Source organism: Amphiprion ocellaris, chromosome 1 (genome assembly GCF_022539595.1).
Source record: "Amphiprion ocellaris isolate individual 3 ecotype Okinawa chromosome 1, ASM2253959v1, whole genome shotgun sequence".
NCBI classification, from domain to species: domain Eukaryota; kingdom Metazoa; phylum Chordata; class Actinopteri; family Pomacentridae; genus Amphiprion; species Amphiprion ocellaris.
Window position 1 is genome coordinate 30,532,295 of NC_072766.1, and position 13,370 is coordinate 30,545,664.

Genomic DNA, 13,370 nt, shown 5'->3' on the forward strand with positions numbered 1-13,370 from the left:
AGCCATACGCTTGTTAAGTGGCTGTTTGGTTTCCCCTATGTAGAGATCTGAGCATTCCTCGCTGCATTTAACTGCATACACCAGGTTGCTCTTCTGACTGTGTGGTGTGGGGTCTTTTGGGTGGACCAGTCTTTGTCTGAGTGTGTTATTTGGCTTAAAAAAGACAGGGACCTGGTGTTTGTTGAAGATCCTCCTCAGTTTTTCAGACAGTCCAGACACATACGGAATCACTATGTTGTTTCGCCTGTTCTCCTTCTCTTCAGTTCTCACTGGGTTGTTCTCCTTTCTGGATCTTGTGTGAGCCTTCACAAAGGTCCAGTCAGGATATCCACAAGTTTTCAGTGCCCCTTTCAGGTGTTTGTGTTCTTTTTCCTGGCCTTGGGTACTGGTGGGTAACTTGTCGGCCCTGTGTTGCAGGGTCCTGATGACCCCTAGCTTGTGCTCCAGTGGATGGTGAGAGTCAAAAAGCAGGTACTGGTCCGTGTGTGTTGGTTTCCTGTATACCCCAACACTCAGACTTCTGTCCTCTTCTATGTGGACCTCACAATCCAAAAAGGGCAAACTGTTATCCTTTACATCCTCTCTGGTGAACTTGATGTTGCTGTCCACAGAGTTGATGTGTTCGGTGAAGGTTTGCACCTCCTGGATTCTGATCTTGACCCATGTGTCGTCCACGTATCGGAACCAGTGGCTCGGTGTTGCTCTGTTAAATGAGGTCAGGGCCCTGTGTTCCACTTCTTCCATGTACAGATTGGCCACAATAGGAGATACTGGCGAGTCCATGGCACATCCATGTTTCTGCCTATAGAAGCTCCCTCTGTACTGGAAATAGGTGGTGTTCAGGCAGAGGTCCAAAAGTTGGCAAATCTGGCCTGGGTTGAGGTTTGTTCTGTCACTGAGGGTGTTGTCTTGTAAAAGCCGCTGTCTCACTGTTTCCACCGCCTCCATTGTAGGAAAGTTGGATTGATTTAAACAACTTTGGACACTTCTAGCATTGCATCTGCTGATGGATTCCTTCTTGTAGTGTCACAAGTTGCTTGTTCTTCAAAGAACCTCCAAACAGCAGATCCTTGTGGTTCCTCTTGTTCGTGCTCTGCTGCCTCTTCTCTCTCTTGGCCCCCAGGTAGTGGAGTTGACTGGCTAGATGTTGCTGCAGTTGCAGCAGTTATTCACTGAAGAGCTTCATCAACCGCTCTATTGTCATTGAAGGCCAGCTCTTTGAATCAAGAAGGGTGATTTCTGAAGGAACAGTGTTATATTCCATCCTATGGAATTTTCTTTCCATGGATGCACAGAGAACATCCACTAACTCCTGTTCTTTCCCCGTGGATACTCTGGTCTGCTGGTCAGCTGTCACTCCCTGCAGACCCTTGCATAGGATTAACATTTTAGAGGCTGTAGCATAGCTGAGAAAGAGTAAAAAATAAGTGTTAAAATGCTTTGTTTTATTTAGTAGTATATATTATATCCCCAGTCATGTCTTTTCACACTAATAATGCAGCAACAATTAATAAACATGATAATAGCTGAAAAATAATAAAACAATAATAAAAACATGATAATATTTGTACAATGTACCTGTCTGCACTGATCTCCACAGTGATCTGCTCAAATGGCTTCAGAAAATTGCAGGCCTCCTGCAGTACCTCCCATTCCTCTTGGCACATAGGATCAACAGGTGCATTGATAACAGCCAGGGTGGAGATGACTGCATCGTTCAAGTCCACAATCTATTTTAGCATTTGAAAGGCAGAGCTCCACCTAGTAAACCACTCTTGTTTTAGCTTCAGCTCAGGCATGCCCATCTGGTGGTGGGTAGATTTGAGTTTCCAAATCCAACTTTATTTCTAAAGCACTTTAAAACAACACTGTCGGCTAAAGTGCTGTACACATTAAATAATAGAATAAGAGTTTCTCTGCGGCTGTTGTGCTCCTGTGGAAGAACTCCACTATCGCCTTTACTTTGTCCACAGTGGGCTTCATCACCTTCAGAGCATCTCTTACAAACAGGTTAACTGTGTCTGTGCAAGACATGGGGGGTGGGTCCATTTCAGGGTTTTAATTGCTTTAGTTATGTTAGCTGCATTGTCACTAACACAGGAAACCATTTTGTTTTCCACATGCCACTCTTTTGTCACTTTGAGCAGCTCCTCTGCTAAGTTCTCAGAAGTGTGTCTGTCAATTAAATCAAAAACAATCCAGTAGACAAGACACCATTTTGTAATTTTCAATAAAGTGGCATGTAACTGAAATGTAGGATGTGGTGAATTGGCATGTCCAACAGTCCATTGAAATTCAGGTTTATATTTTAATGTTTAAGGCAAACACAGAGATAGAAAAAGTACTTTAATTATTCTTAATGGAAATTTTAGTGTGAATAACTTCATATAGACAAATCAACGTTACCACCATTCTGCCACTTCCTTTCAGACCTTTTCACTTTCATCAGCCAGTTCAGCTTGCTGCAATCCTTCCTCAGGTGAGAGACAGACAAAAAGGGGACATGGGTGAAAGACTTTTTCATCTTTACCTTAAAGAGTTTCTAATAAGAAAGTTAAAGAACAACTGTGTCTTCTCAGCCATCAAAACTCTCCTTGCAACCATACAAACTACGGCAACCAGACCCAAACCTGATGAGAAACTATGTGAGTTCCTGTCAGCAATGAAGGAACAGCACCAGCAGAAAGGAGGAGAATCTGGCAGGCAGAGGTTAAAGGTATGCAGATATATTTTGTATAAAAGCTAATGTTTATTTCATGTAAACAAATTGTTCATGTGTTAATTTTTTTATGCTTCACACCCTTTTGAAAGGTGAAGCTGCAGAGCTGGCAAATGGTCAACCAGTCAACAAGGGTGTTCCCAGACTACAAAGAGCCATTGAGTGGACTTGCAAGTCCACAGTGAAACACCTGAAAGACAGATTTAGCAGCCTGCTTGGTGAATTGTTGTATTTGACCACTATATCTTAGGTACACAGATATGTTTACAGCACTGTAGACTGGCCAGTGTATTTCCCCCCCCTTTTTTCCTTTTTCTGTCTTGTTGACAGAAGAGAACATAAAGGATACATCAACAGTGCAGTGAAGTGTTTCAGTGTCTTTAGCCATGACTCTTGGTCAGATAATAAGCTGGAAATTCTGGACTATGGTGTTGAAGAGGTGAAGCTTCTCCTAGAACACTTCTCCACCGTCCTGCACAGGTAGGTTGTTTTTGAGACATGTCACATTTCCTTTGACATTATGATTTTTCTATGTTATGCCAGGAATGGATGTAACAAAGAAGTAGCCACAGAGGAGTTCCAGGAGATGAAAATGACAATAAAAACATCATCCATGGATAAAAGTTATCTTGGACTATGGGAAGTCATGATGACAAAAGAGCTCTGACTATGTTATTTTTGATATATAAATGTGATTTGGTCATTGTTTTGGTCAACTGGTTTGGATAGTACACTTGTTTGTTTTATTTTTGTGCCAAATATGCTACATCTAGTCAAGATATTGCTGCTGCTCCCAGTATCTGCAGCGGTCTGTGAAAGAGGCTTTTCATCACAAAACAGAATCAAATCAGATGTTAGGTCAAGTTTGCATAATGACACCGTTGAGGACCTCTAGATAATCAGCGTCAAAGGGCCAGATCTGATTGACTGTGATGCCAGGAAGGATGTTAAGTCATGGTTCTCCCAAGGAAAGAGGGTGGGGAGACCAACTATAGGAGCTGGCCCCTCCGAGTTGAACTGCAGAGGTGATCTGTTGTGTAGGACTAGATGTTGATATCCCTTCTTACATACATGAGACACCTAAGACTCTGTGGGATGGTCAAGTGAGTGAGGGCATCCTCTAGGTTATCAAGTGGACGGCGAATGAATACTGTTCAGTTAGGTTAAGTTAAACCTTAATCGTCTGTATAGAAGGAATTTGTTGTACAGGAATAGAAGATCACCTAAGGCCATTAAATAAGCATTAAAAACAGGCATGCTGTTGTTATGCCTTGCTTCTATTACATTTTGCGTTGTGTTTTCTTGTAACATTATTTACTTATTTTCTAAGTGGAGGCTCTTTGCTGATAAACTTAGTGTACAGATTAAAATTTTTGGAAATATCAAGTTTTGAGTTGCTGTCAATCTTTACCTCGGTGCAAAATAAGGGTATCATGACTACCATTTGATGGTAGTCATGATACCCTGGTAGTCTAATAGAAGGCAGAGTTGATTAATACTCTGCCGTTGTTAGAAAAAAAAGGGTGCGACCAAATCATGTGCTGATGCTACCAACTGAGAAAGTTGGTAGCACTAGTGCTACCGGTGAAAAAGTTAGTCTGGACCCCTGAAAAGGTTTAAACCTGTATTGTCTGAGTAAACGTCACATGTTTTAACCTCCACTGCTGAGTTGTCAGAGGTTGCAGTTTAAACTGCACCTGAGATGCAGTCTGAACAAGTTCTGTAAAAGTCAACTAAAATTGTATGGAGAAGTTCTTGAGCTTCAACTTTCTCTCTCTCTCTCTCTCTTTAATCTCAACCCAGCTCGTTAAGGCAGGCGGCTGCCCTTCCTGAGTCTGGTTTTGTTGGACCATCACCAAGTGCAGCTCAGGGCAAAATGCTGGGATTTGTTCTTAATATTCTAAGATCTTGACATTAACATATGAAGTACTCTGAGATATATTATGCTTTGAGTTGAAATTGAACTGAACTAAAACTTAACCTGCTGCTTTAACTGGTTCTGAAAACATATTTTTAATCTTAAATATTTCTTGATAACATAAATACTTATGGCAACTAATACCCAATAAAAATAGAAAAACATATCTATTCCAATAGTTTTAGCTCTTCTTTAATATAAGCTCTCTTAAGCTTGAACTGCAAATAACGAAGCAGGTGGAAAAAAATGCAAATGATCTCACTTAGCTAGATAAAAGCATTCTCAGACTGGACTTCAAAATGTTGTTTCCTGTCTTTTAACCATAAGGGGGAAAAAAAAGAAGATTGTATTCACATTACTAAAGTAACTTGCAAAAAATTTTATATAAAAATGAATCTTAAAAGAGCATTTCCTATTTCAGTGACAGAAGTAATGCACAAATATTGACCAAACTGTTGATGCCCTTTTATAAAAGGGCATCAACAGGGCCAACTCACATGAACTCAACTAGTACAATACATACCATAACAACAAATAACAGAAATGATGTGTGGTCAGCAAATCCATTATCAAAGACAATCAAGAATCAAACTAAATACCAGTAATCACAAAACTATGTTTGTCTGGCCATCATCTCTGTTGTGTTTGTTCCGTTGCTGTTGTGTCATAGTTAGGTACTGGAGGAGGCTTGTAGTGTTTATATTTGTTCAGGATTGTGATATCCAGTACTTTGTGGCTGTCCTCTGTTAGTCACTTAATAATGGCAGTATCTGCTGGTAAAGCTCAATCATGTGGAGTTCTTCAAAGGCTGCAGGCAGCTCTGAGAGTGACTGGTAGTTCTTCACTAAAAAACCCTGGAGACTGACAGACAGACATGGGGAGAGAAAGGGATAGAGAGGCCATATGAGCTGCAGTAACACCATTGTGTGATCCAACACAAATCCCAGCCTCATTCTTGTGTGTGATTCATACCAATGCTGACGGGAGGAAGACCAAGAGGTTTCAATGAGAATCTTCATCATCCTCTCTTTGCATTTCCTGCCTGAAGAATCCACGTCCACCTTCACCGTCTTCAACCGGCGACAAAATTCCTGAAAAGAGATGATAAAAATCAGAAGGCATTACAAAGTGACACATAGTGCAGACAGGAGTCATGTATGTTTAGAACAAAATGTACAACATTAACTCACATGTCAAGTGGGAAGTGAAATTACAATTTGCAGTTTGGTCTGTTGACAAATACAATAGAAATTTCTTTCTAAACTGTAGTACATTTGTTTGAATGCCATTGTAATATTGCATGTCTTGTATAAGATTACACTAGCAAAAACGCAGACAGACCATCATGTCCACATCTTCCAGCCATTTGTTGTTCCACAATTGAATTTAAGGATAAAATTTCCTTTTTGTTAGAATTACATATTGCTGTTACATTTCTGTCTACATGTCTGTGACGCAGCCATCTAGCTAAAATAACAATTCTTTTTTGTCTTTCCTTGTAGTTAATCTTACATTTACTTGTATTAAATCTACCATTCAGGCAGCATGAGATGTTTTCTGATAAAGTGTAATGTGCAATGTCGTATTAATATGAAGAAACATATCCACATTTAAAAGGTTGGAGTCAGAGATTATTTTTCTTAAAAAATGACTCAACCTGACCAAACTGATTCGTAAAGCAGTTGCAGACTAATTTAGTTAAGTAATTGATTCATATAGTTATCATGTCATCTCTGCTTACAGCAGACAGCTGAAAGAAGTCCCTGATTTTCTATCCATCCATCATCTATACTGTACAGCTCTTTATCCTTTGTAGGGTTGTAGGCGGGTTGGAGTCTATCGCAGCTGACTCAGGGCAAAGGCAGGATTCAACTTGGACAGGTCACCAGTCCATCACATGGTCACACAGAGAGACAGCCAAGCAAGCAAACACTCTCGCATTCATACCTACGGACAATTTAGAATCACCAATTAACCTCAGCATGTTTTTGGGCTGTGGTAGGAAGCTGGAGAACCCGGTGAGAACCCACGCTGCACAGGGAGAACATACAGACTCCACAGAGAAAGATCCCAGGCCGGGAAGCAAACCCAGGACCATCTAGTTATTAGGTGACAGTGCTAACCACTGCCCACCATACCGGCTGGTTTTGTAATTTATAGCAATTATCTTCACTATGGTGTAAACTACAGACAACCTCAACAATAGCCTTATTTGTCTCCAGTTAAGGTTTGCTATGGTGTATAAAATTAATAGCATCAGCAACACTTTGCAGAGTTATAAACCTGGGGCAATACCTTGATGTCAGGTTTAGATCCCTGCAGAATAACCAGTATGCTTTGTCCCAATAATAACCTTCCAGTCAGCTGCAGTTGGTGGCTCCAGCGCTCCAGCAGTCCAATGTAACGATTTCGAGATCGGATGTGGTCCAGCAACAGCACTGCAGCCCACTCATCTTTTTCTGACTCTTCTACTGCCTCGTCGCCTCCTCCACCGTCCTCTGTCACCTCCACACACTGCTGCTGTAAACAGCACACACTGGCTACAACATCTGTAATGGCAATTTGATGTCCTCCATAGACTTACTGTTATTTTATTTTAACTAATAATGTTAATTACTTGTATCATCTAAAGTGAACTTATATTCAAGCTCCAGTCACACTTCAAACTTACAGGGTGTGAGAGATTGCAAATGGTACTCTGCAAATGAACTTTCCACAATCACAGCATATCAGACAGTCACTAAGTGTAGCTGTTTACCTGTGAGCACTCTACCAGCTGGTGAACCATTGGCTCAGGGACTAACGCTGCAGCTCGATCCCGCAGCTTCTGTCTGATGCTGTGACACTGAGTCCTGGACAGACCAGTAGAAGAGATGGAGATGTGGGGGGGAGATGAAGGGTAGTCAGGGTGCAGGTGAAACACCAGTCTCACATCCAGCCCTCTGTCTCCAACTCCAGTACAGTTGATTTGGACCACAAGCCCATCCTGAGCTACGAAGCAAGTAGTGATGTTATAGCGGTGCTGCTCAAAGCCTCTATATTATTAAAATGACTTTGTCATAAAATGCTCTGTGTTGTGTCAGACAGAAGCAGACAGCAGTTCTACAGACAGAAATTCCTTGTTAATGAAAGGGGCCAGAGGTCAGACTGGTTGAAGCTGACAGACTATAGTAACTCAGATAGCCACTCTTCACAATGAGCAGAAACAGCTCAGACTCACAACAAACTTGGAACTGACAGTCTGCAACCACCCAGATTCTTTAAGTTTAAAATGAGCACAAGAGGGGCTAAAAACATCCACCCATCCATTATCTATACACCTCTGAAGCCTGCAAGAACTTCTTATTATTCATCTTTAACCGAGAAAAACAAGAACAAGCCCAGGTTTCTTTTCAGCACTGTAGCCAGGCTGACAGAGTTACAGCTCTGTGGAGCCTTCTGTTCCTTTAGCCCTCTGTAGTGAAGATTTCATGACCTTCTTCACAAAAGAAGTTTGGAATATTACATTAAAAATTAAAAAAAAAAAAAAAATCCTGAACACGTTTCTTTAGGTACAGTGGCTCTGGAAGCATAAATAGAACCAGACTTATATTTGGACTGTTTCTCTGCTGTAAATCTCTCAGAGCTCATGCCGATATTATATTCTTCAGAATCAACAGAGTTCGGTAAAGTTGGAAAGATATTCACAGATTCGGACTTCCGGCATCAATAACTCACGAGATATACGTTGTAAAAACAGAAACGATGCCTCTTTCAAATCGTTGTAAGCTAGACAATGTACTACAAGGCCAGTTTTATCAAAAGTAGCTGTCTTTCAAGCTGTATAAATAACATTGATGTCTATGCGCAGCCGGCTGTGCGACGAGTGAACAGGGACAGTCTGCAAATTGCAAAACCGCTGCAACAGCAAAGAGACACGCTACGCAAATACTCAATAAATGCACTCTTATGCATTGTAGTGTCACCAAAATCACTGAAGCCATCATTTGGCTCCTGATTGTCATACTACAACCCTTGGTTTGATATTAAATAAAAAAAATCTGAATTTTAAGGATCGTTTTCTTATTATTTTATTAGGAATAAAATTCAATAACTTCCCTCTTATGCACTGTAGTGTCACCAAAATCACTGGAGCCTTCAATTGGCTCCTGCTGATCATACTACAACTCTTGGTTTGATATTTAACTATTTTTCATGATTTTAAGGATTTTTTATTAGTATTGAAATTGTTGTTATATATCTCAAATGTTTTTTGTTGTAACAGATAAAAGTGCTCATCCATTTTTTTTTAGATTGTGGAACATTAATAACCGAAAGTAACTGAATTTTATTTTATTTGGGTTGCTTATTGCCATGTGAAGTTGTGCACACTATTTAGTGTGCATGCTTGTGTGTGGAGTTTAAGGATTATGAGTAAATTAGCTTTGATGCCTCTTCTCTTGATGTATGTGGTGCTATATTTTTAGATCCACAGTGCAAATACATGATACTGAATAGTAATGGAACTTGGAATCCTCACCAAAGAGAGTATCAGATAACACCAATATACCAAACTGAACAGTTCAGGCTGTCTCCTCAACTACTGATGATTGGGAAGAAAGACAATTAGACGCTTCCTTACAAGACAGCAGCGTTAATTGATTCATTTAAACCATGATGTTAAACCGCTAATAATATTTTCCAAGTTAAGGACTGTACGGACAATACTTGGAAGAAAAAACCTGAAGGTATGATCAGTAGGACCTTTTGATGGTTGGATGGAGTTTATTTTTTCTGCAGTGTTTAAGAGTGAGGTGACTGAATTTTATTTACAACAAAAATTCCTTAAAATTCAGATTTTTAATTTATTACCAAACCAAGAGTTGTAGCATGACCAGCCGGAGCCAACTGATGGCTTTAGTGACACTACAGTACATAAGAGTGAAGTTATTGAATTTCTTACTAATAAAATAATAAGAAAATAATAAAAAATTCCTTAAAATTATGAAAAAAATGTTTTTATATCAAACCAAGAGTTGTAGTATGACCAGCAGGAGACAACTGAAGGTTCCAGTGATTTTGGTGACACTACAGTGTATAAGAGTTAAGTTATTGAGTTTTATTACTAATAAAATAATAATAAAATGAAAAAAAATTCCTTAAAATTCAGATTTTGTATTTAATATCAAACCAAGTGCTGTAGTATGACCAGCAGGAGCCAATTGAAGGTTCCAGTGATTTTGGTGACACTACAGTGTATAAGAGTGAAGTTATTGAATTTTATTATGAATAAAAATTAGTTAAAATTAAAATTTTGTACTTAATATCAAACCAAGAGTTGTAGTATGACCAGTAGGAGTCAATTGATGGCTCCAGTGATGTTGGTGGCACTACAATGTATAAGCGTGAGGTTATTGAATTTTATTACCAATAAAAATTCCTTAAAATTCTTTTTTTTGAAACTTAATTTCAAACCAAGTGTTGTAGTATGATCAACAGGAGCCAATTGATGGCTTCAGTGATTTTGGTGACACTACAGTGTATAAGAATGAAGTTATTGCGTTTTATTACTAATAAAAATTCTTTAAAATTCTTATTTTTAGTTTAGCACCAAATAAAGAGTTGTAGTATGACCAGCACGAGCCAATTGATGGCTTCAGTGATTTTGGTGACACTACAATGCATAAGAGTGCATTTATTGAATATTTGTGTAGTGTGTCTCTTTGCTGTTGCAGCAGTTTTGCTATTTGCAGATTGTCCCTTATCACTCGTCTCACACCCGGCTGCGCATAGACATCAATGTTATTTCTGCAGCTGGAAAGACAGCGACTTTTGGTAAAACTGGCCTTGTAGCACATTGTCTAGCTCACAACGATTTGAAAGAGGCATCGTTTCTGTTTTTACAACGTATATCTCGTGAGTTATTGATGCCGGAAGTCCGAATCTGTGAATATCTTTCCAACTTTACCGAACTAATCAACAGCATGTCTGTTAGACCCCATCTCCGCTAGGTTGTTCAAGGACATTTTTCCTTTAATTAACACTGCAGTATTAGAAATAATCATCCTCTCTTTATTAACAGGCTACTAACCACAGGTTTTGAAGAACGCTATAATCAAACCACTACTACCCTGGATTCAGGTGTTTCAGCCAATTATAGACTGTTTTCACGATTGCTTACAGTTTGTCAAAAGTAAATGAAATTATTTTGGTTTGCCAGAAAAAAAAAAAAACACAGGTTAGTGGCAGCCCTCGTTTGTAGCCCAGAAGTTAGCAAACTCACCAGACTGCTGGATGAGCTGGAACTCTCCTTCTCCGCAGTATATGGACGATAAAACAGAAACTTCTTCAAGAGCAGCTTCGGACATTATTTATGGATCCACATCATACCGTTCACACAGCTGCGATACATCACAAATCCATGTTGTTTATGGTCATAGTTTAGTGGACATCCTGATTCAGCACATGTCCGTCTCTCCATGCCGTCCGGGTAGCTGTCCGTGACGAATTCATGAGTTCCTCCTTGAGAAGAGCACTGAAAAGATTCGCTCACTTTCACATTCGTCTCTTCTTATTCCATTAGCAATGTCAGTAATTATTATAAGGGCCATTCCAGAATTGGAGGACATTTGGGCTTCAGATTTTATTATTTTTTTTAATAGACCTTCTCTTTTACAATTTTCTGCTCCATATTCATCAATAATAGTTAAACTATCAAAGGCTTGATTGGCTCAGCTTACACAACAGTGGTACAATTTTTATTACAGGTTTTATTTGTTGTTTGCTAATCCTACTCTAATCACAGTAACAGGGTTGCTAATCCATGCTAATATGTTAGCTTTTTCTCAGGAGTAGAAGCTTGATATTTAGCTAGCTGTTACTACTGACCAAGAGGACAAACTTACTGATGGGAAAAAGTAAAGAAAAAAGTAAAAAGAATTTGTCTTATCCTGCTAATATGAGGTGGAGTGAGACATTCAATCAAGGCTGACAATGTTATGAAAATATGAAAAATAGAAGAGAGGACATAGCTTTGCTCTACCTATTCCTTTGGAAAACTGTTTGATGATGTTAATTCCACCATATCATGTGATTCACTGTTTTCTTCTTCTTGTACCAACTAAAAAAGTTATGCTAGCATATTGTGGGACACACGTTCCATGCATAATAATAATAATAATTTTAATTGTTTTATTTGAGATTCAATTTGAGGGCTGCACAGTGGCGTAGTGGTTAGCACTTTCGCCTTGCAGCAAGAAGGTCCCTGGTTCGCGTCCCGGCTTTCCCGGGATCTTTCTGCATGGAGTTTGCATGTTCTCCCTGTGCATGCGTGGGTTTTCTCCGGGTACTCCGGCTTCCTCCCACAGTCCAAAAATATGCTGAGGTTAATTGATTATTCTAAATTGCCCGTAAGTGTGAATGTGAGAGTGCTTGTTTGTCTTGGGGTGTGGCCCTGCGACAGACTGGCGACCTGTCTAGGGTGTCCCCTGCCTTCGCCCGAGTCAGCTGGGATAGGCTCCAGCCCCCCCCGCAACCCTAGTGAGGATTAAGCGGTGTATAGATAATGGATGGATGGATGGAGATTCAATTTGGTCATCAGGGAGGTGGAACAAGAGAAAAGTAACCTTTTGGGGGTAACTCCAGACTTATTCGGTATTTTTAAAAATGTTTTCAAACATTCTTTTCTCCTATTTTTTTAGTTTGGTTTCAGGACAAGTAAATTTACACAACTACTGCATGTTTTAGTATTTTGTACATGGATTATTTGAAATTTGATGGGTGGGACGTAAAATGACCTCCAATTCTGGAATGACCCACAAATCATGATAATCTATTGTTTTTTTTAATACCAATGTCCACTAATTCGTCAAGAGATGTTCCACCATTCTTTCAGCAATGTTTTTCAGCAGCACTTGGTTGGAGGGGTTGTGTTGCTCCACTCTTGTCTTTACAATACTCCAAAGGTGTTCTCTTGGATTCAAATCAAGTGACATACATGACCAGGTCATAGTTTTCACTTTTTTCTTATTTAGAGAATCTTGTGTGATTTTGGTAGTGTGCTTTGGATGGTTATAACGCTGTGCTTCTGTGGACTTGGAGGCATGTTGTGAGTAAATTTTTTGGTATATCGGCAGACATCCATGGTGCCACCTAGAAATGTCATCTCCTCAACACCCTTTGCACTTATGCAACCCAATATTATCAAAGCCTCTCGCCCACGCTTTACTGTCAGGACTACGTATTCACTGTGGTAGGTTAATACTGCTGAAAGTTTGTTTCTCGAATGTCGCACATGGAGGTTGATGGTATGCAATGTCATTCACACTGTCTGAGCCATCAACCTGATTTGCATTTAGAACTACCATGCCCACCTAGAGGCATTTGCCCATCTGTTGTTCAGAGGTGGTAGGTCACTGTCTGTTGTGATGTTTTAGAAGAAAGGTCCCCCACAGCTCTGTTTAGTGGTACTATGGCTCCTTCTATACGTCCCAATTACTGCTGCAACTGTGTTTCACTGATTTTTAGTTGGTCATCATTCTGCTCATATTTTTTTTCATCTTTGTGAAGTCTCACAATCAGAATTTTTCCTCTCTCCTGGTTATTCTTTTCAATTATAGCCATAATGCATATTTGCAGATTGATACAGAATACAGGTTCAAAATTGAATTAGTTCTCAGCTAATTTTATAATCATGTTAATGCAGTTAGGCTGATTGGAAATCACAGGCCAATTCAATTTTCAATATAGCTTTTC

At 39.6% G+C, this 13,370-nt stretch overlaps 1 protein-coding gene across 2 annotated transcripts; it reads right to left on the reverse strand.

The window, feature by feature from the left end:
• Positions 1 to 5,001: 5,001 nt before the first annotated feature.
• rwdd3 (RWD domain containing 3) lies at positions 5,002 to 11,111 on the reverse strand. 2 transcript variants are annotated; one of them, XM_023281828.3, is made up of 5 exons: positions 10,900 to 11,111; positions 7,396 to 7,628; positions 6,933 to 7,154; positions 5,610 to 5,728; positions 5,002 to 5,498 (listed from the first exon to the last, which is right to left on the reverse strand). In XM_023281828.3, the coding sequence occupies exons 1-5, from the start codon at positions 10,982 to 10,984 to the stop codon at positions 5,384 to 5,386; spliced, it is 774 nt and encodes a 257-aa protein (XP_023137596.1). In that variant the 5' UTR covers positions 10,985 to 11,111; the 3' UTR covers positions 5,002 to 5,383. The 2 variants fall into 2 exon arrangements, with proteins under 2 accessions (XP_023137596.1, XP_023137595.1); XM_023281827.3 differs by having other exon boundaries at positions 6,933 to 7,157; positions 10,900 to 11,109.
• Between the last annotated feature and the right edge of the window lie 2,259 nt (positions 11,112 to 13,370).

Excerpts from the sequence above, each read along its gene's own strand:
- rwdd3 (XM_023281827.3), bottom strand. The coding sequence starts at position 10,984 with ATGTCCGAAGCTGCTCTTGAAGAAGTTTCTGTTTTATCGTCCATATAC. Across the intron at positions 7,629-10,899 it reads CCAGCTCATCCAGCAGTCTG|CTCAGGATGGGCTTGTGGTC; the intron begins GTGAGTTTGCTA and ends CTTGCTTCGTAG. Across the intron at positions 5,729-6,932 it reads GATCTAAACCTGACATCAAG|GAATTTTGTCGCCGGTTGAA; the intron begins GTATTGCCCCAG and ends ATCTCTTTTCAG.